General features: G+C 38.0%; 1 protein-coding gene across 2 annotated transcripts in view; it reads right to left on the bottom strand.

Moving 5' to 3' along the window:
* PCGF5 (polycomb group ring finger 5) overlaps positions 1-16908 on the bottom strand; it is a 65775-nt gene that overhangs the window by 44526 nt on the left and 4341 nt on the right. For both annotated transcript variants that reach the window (XM_048856608.2, XM_048856604.2), the window contains exon 3: positions 14470-14566. In XM_048856608.2, the coding sequence (XP_048712565.1) occupies positions 14470-14566 (97 nt within the window). The remainder of the gene's footprint in view (positions 1-14469; positions 14567-16908) is intronic.

Here is a 16908-nt window from a genome sequence, read left to right as displayed (position 1 = left end):
TCACCTAAGACGACAAAAGGAACAGCCTTTGGACTTTGGAGTAGATCCTGGCATGAGAATCTGGTCCAGAAGAGTGCTGGACAGTACAGAACACATGTTTTTGGGGGAAATTCAGGACTGTGAGAATGCTGGGGCCATCTGGAAGTGGACACCAGAATGTGACTGATGTGTGGCTGGCAGGCTGTTTGAGAGTAGCCCAGGTGGGAGCTACAGAAGCAAAGCATTGTGAGACATCCTAGGGTGCAGGGCAAGGGTGAGAAAGGCCCTCACAGGTCTGGATGGCACCCTGGAATGTCATACCATCCCCACTAAACTTATCAAGCTCAGTCTTGAAAACAGTTATGTTTTTTGCCTCCACTTCCCCCCATTGGAAGGCTATTCCTGATCAGTCCTCTGATGCTTAGAAACCTTCACTAATTATGAACCTAAGCTTGTTGATGGCCAGTTTATATCCATTTGTTCTTGTGCCAACATTGGCCATTAACTTAAAAAACTCCTCCCCCTTCCTGCTGTTTATCCCTCTGATGTATTTATAAAGAGCAATCGTATCTCCTCCCAGCCTTCGTTTGGTTAGGTTAAACAAGCCAAGCTCCTTAAGTCTCCTCTCATAAGGAAGGTTCTCCATTTCTCTGATCATCCTAGTAGCCATTTTCTGAACCTGTTCCAGTTTGAATTCATCTTTCGTAAACATGAGACACCAGAACTGCATGTAGTATTCCAAATCAGGTCTCACTAGTGCCTTGTACAATGGTAATAACACTTCCCTATCTTGACTGAAAATACCTCATCTGAGGCATCCTATGATTGCATTAGCCTTTTTCACGGCCGCATTACATTGGTGGCTCATAGTCATCCTGTGATAACAAAACACCCAGGTCTCTCTCTTCATTTGCCACTTCGAAATGATATGTCCCCAGCTGATAGCAAAAATGATTCCCTAAGTGCATGACTTTTCACTTTACACTATTAAATATATTCAGTTTCTATTACTCCACTTCTATTACTACGTCATCCACTTCTTCTTGTCTGATATTCCAGTCCTCCTCTGTATTGCCGATAGTTTTCAACGTTGTGTCATCTGCAAATTTATTTGCACACTCCCACGTTCTGTGCCAAATTGAGTAATTCTGTGTCATTAATGAAAATGTTAAATATATTGGTCCCAAGACTGATCCCTAAGAAACCCCACTAGTAACCTCCCTCCAGTCTGACAGTTCAACTTTCAGTATAACCCATTGTAGTCTACCCTTTACGCAGTTCCTTACCCACCTTTCAATTCTTGCAGTAAGCCCCATCTTCTCCATATTAACCATGTGGAACTATATGAAATCCAGGTAGATTAGAGCTGCTGCATTTCCTTTATCTAAAAAATCAGTTATCTTCTCAAAGAAAAAGATCAGGTTGGTCTGGCACAATCTACCTTTGTAAACCATGTTGCATTTTATCCTAATTACCGTTTACCTCTATGCCTTCAACTACTTTCTCTTTCAAAATTTGTTCCAAGTCCTTGTATATAATTGAAGTCAAACGAATAGGCTTATAGTATCCTAGATCATTTTTTCCCTCTCTCTTAAAAATAGGTACTATATTAACAATTCTCTAGTCATAGGATACAATCCCCAAACTTACATAGTCATTAAAAATCCCAGTTACTGTGTTTGCAATTTTGTGTGTCTGGTCCTTTAATATTGTTGGCTGGAGATTATCTGGGCTCCTCGATTCGGTCCCATTAAGCTGTCTGAGTTTGACTTCTACCTTGGATGTGGTAATTTCTACTTCCATATCCTCGTTTCCATTAGGCCCTGCCACTTCCTCTAATCTCATTACCCTTATTAAAAACTGAGGTAAAGCATTGGTTTAGGTGTTGGGCCATGCCTAGACTATCATTAATCTGCACCCCATCTTCAGTGTTTAGCCCACTTCTTTCCTTGCTTTTTTTTTAATTTATGTGGCTAAAGAACCTTTTACTATTGGTTTTAATTCCCTTTACAAGGTCCAACTCTGCTTGGCTTGTGGCAGTTCTCACTTTCCCCCTACACTTTCTGACCTCCAAGATCCATCCTATCTTCCATTCCTTGTAGGCTTTCTGCTTTCTCTTAATAACCTGCTTAAGATGCTTGTTCATCCAGTTTGGTCTTCAACCCTTCCCCACAAATTTTTTCTCCTTGCTTCGGGTACAGGCTTCAGATAGTTCCTGCAACTTTGAGTTAAAGTAATTCCAAGCCTCTTCTACATTCAGATAATTGAGTTTTCAGTCCAGTCCTCTTCCCCAACTACTTCCCTTAAATTTTTTAAAGTTTGCCCTTTTGAAATCAAAGATCCTAGTTACAGACCTATTTTCATTTATCTATCTTTAATTTATCTTAAATTAAATTAGATCATAATCACTCGATCAAGGTTGTCTTCTACAATCAGTTCTTCTACGAGGTCCTTGCTACCAATACTAAATCTAAAGTGGCATCACCTCTTGTTGGTCCGGTGACTATTTGGTGAAGAAATCTATTAGATATCACATCCAGGAATATCTGAGCAATACCATTATTAGTAGCACTCATTCTCCAAACTATATCTGGGAAATTAAAGTCTCCCCTAATCACACAATTCCCAGTAGTATTTATTTCATTAAAAATATTAAAGAGGTCTCCATCTATATCCAAATCGGATCCTTGGGGTCTGTAGCATATCCCAAGCACTATCCCACCGTAGCCTCTGTTACCTTTCTTCCACAAAATGATTTTGACTCAAACAGATTCCGTTTTATCCATTCTTCAACTGTACAATAAAATACCTTTTTCAAATTTCACAGAAAAAGAAACTAAGGTACACAACCTTATTCTCTGACTGAGACATGCATGCCAAATTTCAGTCAAAATTTATTTATTATAAATATATTATTTATAATATAATCCTCCCATAGACTGCATGCTTGTTCACTACCTTTTCCTATGAGGGGTGAAAAGTTAAGGAAGAGGAGAGAGGTGATCTTATAGTTGGGGAATGGATAAAGGTGATTTCTACAGATAATTATCTTCCTGTAGTAAGTATATGAGAATTCCAGATTCTCTCTTTACAGACAGCATGTCTAATTAAAAAAAGGTCAAATTAGATCAGTCACCAAAGCATTTTGGTATGAGACACCTATACTAGTTTTTGAACTTTAGTCCTGGCCTATTGTGTCACATTGTGAAGAAAACCCTGCTATGGCATTTTTCATATTCTAGGCACTTTTACAAATCACTTACTAATTATTTCTCAACTTCATGCCAGAACTAAATTGAGACTCTACCATTTAAAATGGGCTGTCCCAACAGGCCAGGGAAGCTAAGAGAGCAACATTCATAGAGCTAGAGGGAGAACAAGAATCCCAGGACACTGAAGCACTCCTGCTCTGATAGTTACCCCAATAAGCCTGCCAGCCTGGCCCAGGTGCACTGAGGCCCTTTTATAGCCTCAGCTCTGAATGTTCAGTGCAGCTAAGGGGCACTGTTTTGTATAAGGTTCCCAAAGCTTAGTGGTGCTGGGGTAAGGGCATATTACACAAATGGGAATATGCACAGGCTACCTAGAACCAACTCTATATCCTAAAGTAGCTCCATCTGACTCCTACTACTACTACTACAACACCGCCCTCCCCCCCAACAAAACAGCTCCTAATTCCCCAGAAGGGCAAACAAACCCCGAAAAAACCTCCTCCATCCTTTTTGTTTACAGAGTGGAACTCCCCATCTGTTGGCTTTTATTTTGTCTTCTAACTTGGGTGCCAAAGATGGAAAATAGCATTGAGTACTGGTTTCATGGTCTACAATTAATGTTTTCTTTCAATAAGGAAACAAACCAGAGTCATTTTCACATTTGCTCTCTAAGAAGCATAAATATTACACAAATCAATATATGTCTGAAGTAATAAATCAAAAAATGGCAGAAAAAGTAATGTTAGGCTCTGACTACAAACTATAGGGAATAAAAAAAAAATTGAAAGTATTTGTCACTTTCAGATGTGCCTTTCAGAGTAGTCCCATCATCCTAAGGTTTTCAAAACTGCAAGGAAAGGTCTTTCATTCTACACCAAAACAATTCCAAAATGAAACCTGAACACCTACGTTAGATAATTCCAAAGTCAATCCTTTCTGTTATTTAACATAATAGTTCCTGTAAAACTTGAAGCAAGTATTTTCAGAGATTAACTATAGCCACCTTTCCCTGCATCAAAAAAACCCCAAAGGTACAGAAGAGTATAAACAATCAAATGTAAATACCAGCTTTAGACTGAACCCTGACATTTTTATTTTTAAAAGACAGGATGAATTACATGAGCAAAGCAATTCTCCACTACTAATTGTGTATCACAAGGCAAACTGAAAACTCATTCAGGTTCACTGGTGTCCCTAGAGCAGGATATCAAAAGAGTGTGATCCTACCTTCTTGGTGCACCCAAAGCCCCCAATGATTTTTGGTGCATACATAATTTTTGTTAGACAGGGAATGCAGGACAGGGCCCAAAGTGATTTTAACAATGTAACATCCCTCAGAAACTGAATCTCCATTTTCAAGATTGACATAGAATTTCACAGTTAACTTTGCAGTCTAGACAGGCCCTGAACACTAGTAACTGAAAGATATATTTTTAAAAAATTAACACTTATGGCAATTACTCAGAAGTTAGTTTATAATGATATAGTACCTATATTTCAAAAATCTAACTGGTTCAAACATGTAATAACACAGTTCACTCATATATCCCTGAGAAGTTTCAAGCATAATAAACTACAGTGCAATTCGTTTTAGTTAAAACTTCATACAGGGTTTAATGCCATTGCACATAAAATATTATTCTGTTCTCAAGCAATGATAAGGATAGGCTCTCTGAAAACTCATTGTGTAAAATATATACAGCAAGCCATATAGTCAACATCAGAAGACTCAGTTTGATATTTCTGCTCACTTGCTCTTCTGATTACTTTGAGTTTAACATATCTTTAAAACTGTTTTTTATAAATTGTAACTAGCAAACTACTTGTTTTATGAAGGTTCTTGTCAAATAAACCCCTTTTAGGGTAACTGGGTTTAAGGAAACTTCCCACAGAATATTGCTGTTTCTGCAGTTCTAGCTTGTGGTCTTAGTTTTTTTCTCACGTTCATATTTCCTGTCTAGAGCACAAAATTATTTACATAGTTCAGAAATGTATTTTTCAGATTAAGTGAAATTCTCACATCAAAATAGAAATATTTCTACTATATTTTTGTTTTCAGCACATAAGTAGCATTGTTTGTGCTACACACCATCTTCTGAGAGGACAAACACAGTGCACCAGAGTCACTCAGGCACTATGGTGAGGGGAAGCAATATGAATACCTATAACATTTATATATAGTATATATAAAGAGAGAGAGGTCCTTTCATGCCTAACCTCCCCAAAAGCTCAGAATGACATTTTATGAGATACTCATTAACCAAACTGGTCAGATGCAGCTGAATATCACCCTGTCTTTTTTGTATACAATTTAAACATGTCCTTCTCCCATGGACTGCTCTACATACAAACACCTAACCATAAACCCCCAGGTAATAAACAAATAAACAACTCTGATGTAATTAAGACCTGAATATTTGCTCTTATATTGATCCCATATGGATATTTTCTTCACTTTTAATCATAAGCTCTCCTGGTCGAATATCTGTTACAAAGTAGGAAAAACTCAGACTACTATTACCAGTATAAAAGGTTGGGGGTTATTTTTTTTACCCTTACAGAAAGAAAGAGATGGTTGCTGGGCACAAAGAGATGGTAGGTAGTCCATCATGCATCCTCAAAAATTACCATTAACATTAAACTACCTTTTTAAGCACGAGTCAGATACCTATTACAGCTTTTCCCAGGTGATATTAGATCAATTATAGTCAGTTTCACCATGCAAACTGTACCTCAGAGAATAGTTAATTTCTTATCTGTTAATTTGGTTTCTTCAGTTCCCTCTGAAAGCCCAGACAATGGTTAAATGTCCTCTTTTCAGCAGAGAGAAAAAAATAGCAAACCAAATCCACCAAACTAGCTCCTGTGATATCACTCCCTCTATACAGTAGTCTGCCTGTCTGCCCAATTTACTTTAGATATAAGTTACCTGAACAATACAAACCCTACCAATGTAAAGGAACTACATGCAAAATTATTCAAAGAAAAACTCAACCCTAACTCAAACAGCACCACAAAAATTGTGGGTTATATACTGTGTGGTATAGAGGAATACGGAGCAACAAAATTACTTATCCCTAATACACCTTTTCTCTAGTCAGCAAGAAACTGCAGAGTATGTGCCTATAAAAAACCCAGAAAGTAAAAGACTTGTGTGCACAACTGGGCACATTTGAAGGCCTTGGAGGAGGTGAAAAGCTGTCAGGACACTGCATCCCCAAATCTGCTAACCCTTTGGTAAAAAGGGCTGACCCAAGGGGGAAGGCAACTTTCAGATTCTTCTTAAACAATTTAAAATTTGAGTGTCTCTTGTAGGTCAAAACTACCAAAGTGATTTTTGCCCATCAAGTTTGTAGCCTTAAGGCTTGTCTAACTAGGGCATCCACAACAAAGATGAAGTCCTGATACTATAACAGATGAAATTTCAGTGTTAATAAATGCACAGTAATGCACACTGGAAAACATAATCCCAACAATACATATAAAATGATGGGATTTAAATTAACTGTTTTCAGTATCTCTTTTTTGAGTGGTATCATTGTGGATAGTTCTCTGAAAACATTCACACAGTATGCAGCAGCAGTTAAAAAAGCTAATAGAACGTTGGGAATCAGTAGGAAAGGGACAGATAACAAGACAGAAAATATCATATTGCCTCTATATAAATCCCTGGTATGCTCAGATCTTGAATGCTGTGTGCAGATCTCATTGCCCCATCTCAGAAAAGATATACTGGAATTGGAAAAGGTACAGAAAAGGGAAACAAAAATGATTAGGACTATGGAACAGCTTCCATATGAGAGATTAATAAGACTGGGACTTTTCAGCTTGGAAAAAAGACGACTAAGGGGGGATATGACAGAGATCTATAAAATCATGACTGGTATGGCGAAAGTAAATAAGAAAGTGTTATTTACTCTTCATAACACAAGGACTAGGGGTCACCCAATGAAATTAATAGGCAGCAGGTTTAAAACGAACAAAAGGAAGTATTTCTTCACACAATGCACATTCAACATGTGGAACTCTTTGCCAGAAAATGTTGTGAAGGCCAAGACTATAACAGGGTTCGAAAAAGAACTAGATAAATTCATGGAGGACAGGACCATCAATGGCTATTAGCCAGGATGGACAGGGATGCAAAATGATGCTCTGAAATTTCCTTAGCCTCTGTTTGCCAGAAGCTGTGAATAGGTGACAGGGGGTGGATCACTTGATGAATACCTGTTCTGTTCATTCCCTCTGAAGCACCTGGCATTGGACACTGTCAGAAGACAGAATACTGGGCTAGATGGACCATTGATCTGATCCAGTATAGTCGTTCTTATGTTATTACGCCATTGCAGAGAAAAATCTCAAAATTCTCTACCTAGGAGAAAAAGTGCTCATCAGTCTGCCTTGGAAATCAGTATTGTAGACAGCAGTGACAGGTTGCTGGGGCAGTATCTGGTCCTTAGTGAACAAGGGATTAACCTCAGTTCAACTTCACCCTCCTCTTGGCACATGTACTCTGGGAAGAACCATAAAATAACTGCTTGAGGGACACAGAGGGAAGAATGCCTATGGAAAGACAGGGCTCCATACCCAAGAACTGAGTTGAACTCTAGGTTGTCATCTGTTAACTTTTTTTTGCCTGTGTCAACTCAGTTTTGGGGGATAGTTAAAAAAAAAACAAGTATTTTCTGTGAATTTTCAACCAAATTAAAATATTTTCACTTTGTTCAAAAATTTTCACTGAAATGCTTCAGTGAAATTAAAACTGTCTTTATTTGAATCATCATTTTGTTTCAGTTATTAAAGGGATTATTGTTGTTCCCATCCTCATCTCTCCCACTGGAAAAGGGGGGGAAACATTGAAAATTTTTTTGATTCAAAACAAAACAATTTTCACTTTGATTCATTTCACTGTAACTTTTTAAGGAAACAAAAAATTCCATTTTCTTCAAAAAGCCATTTTGTATCGAAACATTTTTGGATGAAAAATTTTCAGAGGCTCGATTGATTTAATTTCTGAATATATAGAAGGGCTGTTGATTAAATGCAGTTAACTCACGTCATTAACACAAAAATATTAACTGCAATTAAAAAAATTGATCACGATTAATCGCACTGTTAAACAATAGTATACCAATTTAAATTTATTAAATATTTTTGGATGTGTTGCTACATTTTCAAATATATTGATTTCTATTATAACACAAAATACAAAGTGTACAGTACTCACTTTATATAGCTTTTATTACACATATTTGCACTGTAAAATGATAAACAAAAGAAATAGTATTTTTCAATTCACCTCATGGAAGTACTGTAGTGCAATCTCTATTGTGAAAGTGTAATTTACAAACATTCATTTTGTTACATAACTGCACTCAAAAACAAAACAATATAAAACTTTAGAACCTACAAGTACAGTCAGTCCTACTTCTTGTTCAGCGAATCGCTAAGACAAACAAGTTTGTTTACATTTACAGAAGATACTGCTGCCTGCTTCTTATTTACAACGTCACCTGAAAGTGAGAACAGGAGTTCCCATGGCACTTTTGTAGCTGTTGCAAGGTATTTGTGTGCCAGATACGCTAAGCATTCGTATGCCCCTTCATGCTTCAGCCACCATTCCGGAAAACATGCTTCCATGCTGGTGATATGCGTTAATTAAATTTGTGACTGAACTCCTTGGGAGAGAACTGTATGTCTCTCATTCTGTTTTACCTGCATTCGCCATGTATTTCATGTTATAGCAGTCTTGGATGATGACCCAGCACGTTTGATTTACAAACACTGTCACTGCAGATCTGACAAAACGCAAAGAAGGTACCAGTGTGAGATTTCTAAAAAATAGCTACACCACTCAACCCAAGGTTTAAGAATCCAAAGTGCCTTCCAAAATCTGAGAGGGACGAGGTGTGGAGCATGCTTTCAGAAGTTTTAAAAGAGCAACACTCCGTTGTGGAAACTACAGAACCTGAACCACCAAAAAAGAAAATCCATCCTTCTGCTGGTGGCATCTGACTCAGACGATGAAAATGAACATGCATCAGTCTGCTCTCCTTTGGATCATTATCGAGCAGAACCCGTCATCAACATGGATGCATGCCCTCTGGAATGGGGGTTGAAGCACAAAGGGACATATGAATCTTTAGCGCATCTGGCACGTAAATATCTTGTGATGCTGGTTACAACAGTGCCATGCGAACACCTGTTCTCAATTTCAGGTGACACTGTAAACAAGAAGCTGGCAGCATTATCTCCTGAAAATGTAAACAAACTTGTTTGTCTGAGAGATTGGCTGAAGTAGGACCGAGTGGACTTGTAGGCTCTAAAGTTTTACATTGTTTTATTTTTGAATGCAGTTATTTTTTTGTACATAATTCTACATTTGTAAGTTCAACTTTCATAATAAAGAGATTGCACTACAGTACTTGTATTAGGTGAATTGAAAAATACTGTTTCTCTTGTTTTTTACAGTGCAAATATTTGTAATAAAAAATAAATATAAAGTGAGCACTGTTCACTTTGTATTCTGTGTTGTAACTGAAATAGATATATTTGAAAATGTATAAAAAACATCCAAAAATATTTAAATAAATGGTATTCTATTATTGTTTAAAAGCGTGATTAATCGTGATTAATTAACCACTTGACAGCCCTAATGTCAATATCTATAATATATTTATATCTATATCTATCACCCCTGGAGGAAAAACCCTTGCAGACTCTACTGTACTGGTGTTTTCTTTCTGCTATATCACTTTACCAGATCTATACCACATTACTAATGGCAGGATTTTGTAGGCCAAACAGATCACAAGCTGCACAGAAACTGCAAAAATCATGAACTCTCTCAGGTGCTCTCTCTCTGATTTCCAGCCCACTGAAACCTTTGGACCCTCCCTTCCAGTCAACTAGGAAAGTGGTATTTCTATGCACTTCTAGATGTTGGATTCTACTTTAGAGTGCGTCTATACTGCAGCTGGGAGTGAACTTCCCAGCCCAGGCAGACAGACTTGTGCTACCTGGGCTTGAGCTAACACAATAAAAATAGCAATGTGGACATTGCAGTGCTGGCAGAGACTTGGGCTAGCCACCTAAGCTTAGACCCAAGGGGTTGGGTGGTCTTCAAGCTACTGCCCGAGCCACAATGTCCACAATGCTATTGTTAGCATGCAAGCTCGAGCCCCGCAAATCTAAGTCTATTTACCCATGCTGAGAGGCTTGCTCGCAGATGCAATGTACACATACCTTTAGATGCTACAAGAACTGAAATTAGATACATTCTTGGAGCCACTTAAAAGTTGTCTAAGAGCATATGGAATAGTGGGGGGTTTTCCATTATAGTTCATCCTCTGTCAAAAATGTTGTGGATAAACATATTCCATTGGCTAGCAATAACTGAAGCTCTCTTCTTCGACTTCAAGGAGTTCTCTTGTAGATTAATAATGCAGCTCACCTGTTCAATTGGCATAAATATATTTTCTTTTTAAAACATTTTGACATTGAAGATGTCCAACTCACCCCCATAGGAATTTTTTCCCTTCAGGATTATTAGTTTTCATAGCTTTTTCCATAATAATGGTATCCACAAAGGGATGCTAATCCGCTGCTGAGAAAAACTCTGAAACTGAGGTTTCTTTCTCCTTTGGGTCAAAGGCTGAAACTGTGAGCTGTCATGAGACTAGGACAGAGGCCATGGCCATGAAGGCTGATATATTTCATATAAGGACAATATATGGGAGAAACTGCACTTCTCCCAATTATCATTTGGCCTACTAAGTAATCATCAGGGAGAAGAGTTGGTCACCCAAATCTACAGAGTCATCCAAGGCTGGAGCTCTAACTATCTCTGCGGAACATGGACAAAAAGTGTTGGAACAGCCATCCTCAGGAGAACCACCAGGCAATAAACATTGTGTAGGCAGTTCTTACTCCCTTTCTGGCAAGGCCAAGGCTCCTTCCATGATGAACATATTTTAATGACTGAGCAAATGGGTACTAATTTTCACCTTAAAAGTTCCCTTCAGAACTCATAGAATTACGTAGACTGGACCTGGATATGTCATCAAGCGCAGTTCCCTGCACTGAGACAGGTCTAAGTATTATCTAGACCATCCCTGACAGGAGTTTGTCTAATCTGTTCTTAAAAACCTCTAATGACGGAGAGTCCACAAACTCTCCAGGCAATTTGTTCCAGTGCTTAACTACCCTTGCCATTAGGACATTTTTCCTAATGTCTAAACTAAATCTCCCTTGTTACAATTTAAGTTCATTTCTTATTGTCCAACCCTCGGGATAAGGATATCACCCTCTGTACAACAACTTTTTATGTACTTGACCATAGTTACCATGAAACCCCCCCTCACCTCAATCTTCTCTTCTCTAGAAGAAACAAATCCATTGTTTTCAATCTTTCCATGGTTTCTAGACTTTTGATCATTTTTGTTGCTCTTCTCTAGACTTTCTCCAATTTGTCCACATCTTTCTCAAAGTGTGGTGCCCTGAACTGGACACAGTACTCCAGTTGAGGCCTTATCAGTGCTGAGAAGAATGGAACAATTTCTTCTAGTGTCATTTCAAAGCGCCCTTCACTAAACAATCTAATTTGATACTAAACTGGGAGGAGTGGTAGATACACTGGAGGGGAGGGATAGGATACAGAAGGACCTAGACAAATTGGAGGATTGGGCCAAAAGAAATCTGATGAGGTTCAATAAGGATAAGTGCAGGGTCCTGCACTTAGGACGGAAGAACCCAATGCACAGCTACAGACTAGGGACCGAATGGCTAGGCAGCAGTTCTGCGGAAAAGGACCTAGGGGTGACAGTGGACGAGAAGCTGGATATGAGTCAGCAGTGTGCCCTTGTTGCCAAGAAGGCCAATGGCATTTTGGGATGTATAAGTAGGGGCATAGCGAGCAGATCGAGGGACGTGATCGTTCCCCTCTATTCGACATTAGTGAGGCCTCATCTGGAGTACTGTGTCCAGTTTTGGGCCCCACACTTCAAGAAGGATGTGGATAAATTGGAGAGAGTCCAGCGAAGGGCAACAAAAATGATTAGGGGTCTGGAACACATGAGTTATGAGGAGAGGCTGAGGGAGCTGGGATTGTTTAGCCTGCAGAAGAGAAGAATGAGGGGGGATTTGATAGCTGCTTTCAACTACCTGAAAGGGGGTTCCAAAGAGGATGGCTCTAGACTGTTCTCAATGGTAGCAGATGACAGAACGAGGAGTAATGGTCTCAAGCTGCAGTGGGGGAGGTTTAGATTGGATATTAGGAAAAACTTTTTCACTAAGAGGGTGGTGAAACACTGGAATGCGTTACCTAGGGAGGTGGTAGAATCTCCTTCCTTAGAGGTTTTTAAGGTCAGGCTTGACAAAGCCCTGGCTGGGATGATTTAACTGGGAATTGGTCCTGCTTCAAGCAGGGGGTTGGACTAGATGACCTTCTGGGGTCCCTTCCAACCCTTATATTCTATGATTCTATGATTCTATGATTAATCCTGACAGAGAGGTAAGAGAGAGAAAAGAAAAGTATACACATACAGAAAAAGATGGCTAGGCTAAGAAGGAAAGAACTATCATCATGGGCTGCAGACAAACAGACACAGCCAGAGCCCTCTATAGCAGGAGTGTTGTCACCAGAATTTTGCTTTTCTCCAACTCCATCGGCTGGTAGGAGAACTTATACTCCATTATGTACCTGGGCTGACACAGAGGGACATTGGAAAAACTGTTCTGGAGTGTATGTAGCTCCTGTTAATTTCTGCAGTTGCCAGTATATTGGTGACACTAACAGAGACAGAAAAGGAAGGAAAGACGCAGGAAATGGGGGACAGCGCTAGGGCTGGTGCAAAAATAAAATGTGTTTTAAAAAAGTAATAGATATCCCATTCTCTCCATGAGGATTATAGCGGTGAACTGTTTTGGCCTTTCAGCCTATGGGATTCCATATTTCATATACATTTGTTTCTCTCTAGAGTAAGTACTTTGCACTGTGGGAAATTAGTTATGTACTTAAGGGTGAACATTTTCTAGAGGTAGCCTTGTTAGTCTAAACTGGATCAAGGAAAAGCTGCTCAACAAGGCAGATAGGACAGAGAATTTAGGTATTGGAGGTTTATGCCTTTAACTGCATGAAATATATTTTCACATCATGACAATTCAAAACTCTGTTAAACAACTGTTTTTCTTGAAACTTTGAATTCTTCTGAGGAAATCTTATGTTGATATCAAGGCGATAGGCAACTTATAAATATGACAGAGAGAAATCAAGAAACATGCCATTGGGAATCTGACATAGTAATTCGCTAATTCTGTTGTTTCTATTTCATATAGCATCAAACTGGGTTCCTTTAGGGATGGAAAACACCATGTCTACTGTTCTCTTGTCTGCTAAAGAGGGGATTTCTGTCTAGCTTCTGCCTAATGTCTTGAATAAATCAAAGTATATTATGGATATTTAATGCTAGACTTTAAGGATGCTTGCATCCAGACGGGCGTACGGGTATATAAATTTTAATGCCAATCAATTTACAGGCCTAGATCAAGCAATCATCTACATATGTAAGCTTACTGTATGCAATTCTTGGTGAGGCAATTCTGGAAAAGGGACTTATTAGAGATCGGGTTTGAAATGGTACCCAGCAACTGTACAAGTGCATTCTGGAATGTTTGAATTATGAATGAACAATATAGTGAAAGGCCATACTAGAAACAACAGTAAATTTAAATATAAACATTAGGCTACAGAGCAATGGGCAAAACGACAGACCACTAAAATATAGTAACAGCAAATTTAAAAAAATCATATTAAAAGAAGAGGCCTAGAAGGGGAACTGGCAGTTTTGGAAGAGCTTTCTAGGGAATATATAGAGTTTGTGCCACTGCTCCTTTCCCAGTTGCAAAATAAGCGTATAATATTTAATGTAGATGTCAGAGGTATTTTTAAAGTGCTTTCTCCTTTTAAGTGAATTTATTCTAAATGGAGGTTAATCAAACTACAACGGTCACCTTTCTTTCTATGTATTTGAAGACCGGGAATAATTTAAAGGAGGGGAAATTGAAACTTTTTAGTTGACCAGTTTGCTGCTGGTGGATTATGCTGGGTATTCATTTAGTTTTATATTCAAGTAATATAAAGGGTGCCTAGAGCATACACATAGGAGGCAGCATTTGAATAAATTAAAAATAAAAAAGAAGAAAATTATGGTATTTCCTTAGAACAATGAAGTTATTAAAAAGACCGTTATATTTAATCAAATGTTGTTTAATGTTGTCTTACCTTAACATTTCTAATGGATTGGTCTCATGCACCTGATTGCCACACCTGGGGCAATCATTGCTGTCTTCGAAGTGCTGAACAATACATGTCTTACAAACTGTAAAAGAAAAAATTGTGCATTAGATAAAATTATACATTATTACAGTGCAACTTTTAGATCAAGAAAATATTACTGCTCACATTTGGCTTGCAATTAAAAAAAACAGACTAATGCTGAATGCTTCTGGTAGCAGGGATAAGAGGGGTATTCTTTAACACAAGTGATTACAATGCACCATTAACTTATCTGTTTCTTGTTCCCAAAAATTAAGACTAGCTGTGGCCTGCTGAGATATTATAACATTGAGCGAATACAGGTTATGAGAGTATTGTTCATAAGTATGCAATTTTTTTTTATTGTTTTATATTCCTCACAACATTGCACAGCAATTCAGAGAAACTGCATGCTGGGGAGTCTCAGCAGAGCAGGAGCTAGCCATGACTTTGGAGGATCTGAAATGAAGGTAAGTTTGTAATCAGTTACGATACAGAATTCCTTGCAATGTTGGTGACTGAAAAACTTGACATCTACTATTTTCTAAAAGGGTAAAAAGAAAATTATAAAAAATTGTTCTGCTGGTTGAAATGAGCTATTTTCCTCACCAGATATATAACCTTTAACAACAGTGATGGTAGAAGTACTGGTGAACATTCAGTACTTGAATCTTAAAATCAGAATAATTAGAGGAGCATGGATATTGCATTAGGAATAAATAACATCAAAATAAGAGCCTACAAATTTATATTAACCCAAACACTACTATAGTTTTTAATCAGAAAGTATGGCACTGTGGTTGCTTCCAAATATGACTAAGTGCAGATTTTAGCATCATTAAGACAAAACATGGAACATAATTTGGCAAGAAGTAATAGGTCTGATATTATTAATTTGTTTAAATGTTCTGGATGCAGATTAACTCTCTTCTATTTATTATTTTTCACCTGAATTGAAAGGTGAACTGCAAATACTTTAATAAATGGACTGAAAAACTATTTTGTAATTTCTTCCAACAATTCTCCAAAGAACTAAAACCACTTCTGAAACAAAAACAGTGAACCCTAATAATACAGGGATCTTTGAGGGACTCCTGAAATCTTCACAAAACAAGCATTTTAATAATCTTGAAAGCCAGCACAAGAAGTTCTAAAGTCTGCATTCACGTCTCCCTGAGTCTGGGGCACAGACTTTAAGGCCCACTGGCTGGCCCTCCTAATTATAAAGAGTGATGACTGGCTTCCCAAGGATGGATGGATCTAGAAGCCAGGCTGCACTGCAGGTCCCCCATCATCCTAACGAAGTGAGGAGGATCTCTTGCTGGCAAGTCCAGCAACAGGGGCACACCTGATGCACTTCAGGCTTGTGACACACAGGGTGCAGAGGAGAAAGCAGATGCTATCAAGGAGGCACAGTACAACCCTCAGGACATAAATGAACTTTCATTATCTGGGGTTGCACGGTATTAAGTATTAATATGGAATAGCAGCAAACAGTAACCACAGAGACTCGCTACACAGATCTCATTACAGCAATCAACAATAAAATACTTCAATATTTCTGACTGTCTAAATACTGAACTTGATTTTCATTTGTATGAAATACATGCACAAAACAAAACGATCTTACAGAGCAAAAATTCTTCAAAGGGCTTAAGAACAGAAGAACAAACTTGATATTCTAGTCTTGTTTGCTCTTATATGAACTTTTTTTATACCTAAACCTCTTAAACATGAATACTTCAGTACTATCGTTTTTAGTGTCATATGAATATATTTACAAACTATTACCTTAGAAAACAGTATGCAATAAGTTGTCAATACTCTAAACTTCAAATATAAAAGAGCTATAAAATCTACCTAACAACATTAAGGCCCTGATCCAGCAAAGCACTTAAAGACATGTTTTACTTTAAGCAGATAAGTAGTCGCAATGACTTCTTACAGATCTGCAATTAAGCTCTTCGTAATTTAGTTTTATAAAAGTGACTGATAATTACCTCTGCATGCAACTCAGAATAAGCAAAAATCTTCTCATCCTCCAAAAAGGACAGATGTCAAGATAAGAACTCCCCCTCCATTACCCCAGGTTAAAGAAAAAAAGGGCATAGTAGTTTGACCAAAATTGAATGTTACCAGCCCAAAACACTTGGTCATCATCAGAAAAAGGAAAAACTGATTTGTAAATGAATATTGAATAACTTGTGCTCTTTATTATGTACAACTGTGCTGTCATTAGGGAGTTGTTTACCAGTAGCTATATATGACTTTTACATATCTGTCAGTAAATTAGAACTCAAAATGCGAATTCTAGCACTCAAAAACTTTGTACAGACTTTGATACCTCTATAGGAGTAGGCCCATCAACCAATATTTTCATCTGTCACAGGCATGTTCTTATTCTAT

The sequence above is a fragment of the Caretta caretta genome, chromosome 7 (assembly GCF_965140235.1).
Source record: "Caretta caretta isolate rCarCar2 chromosome 7, rCarCar1.hap1, whole genome shotgun sequence".
Lineage (NCBI taxonomy): Eukaryota > Metazoa > Chordata > Testudines > Cheloniidae > Caretta > Caretta caretta.
This window is presented reverse-complemented; position numbering and strand designations above follow the sequence as displayed.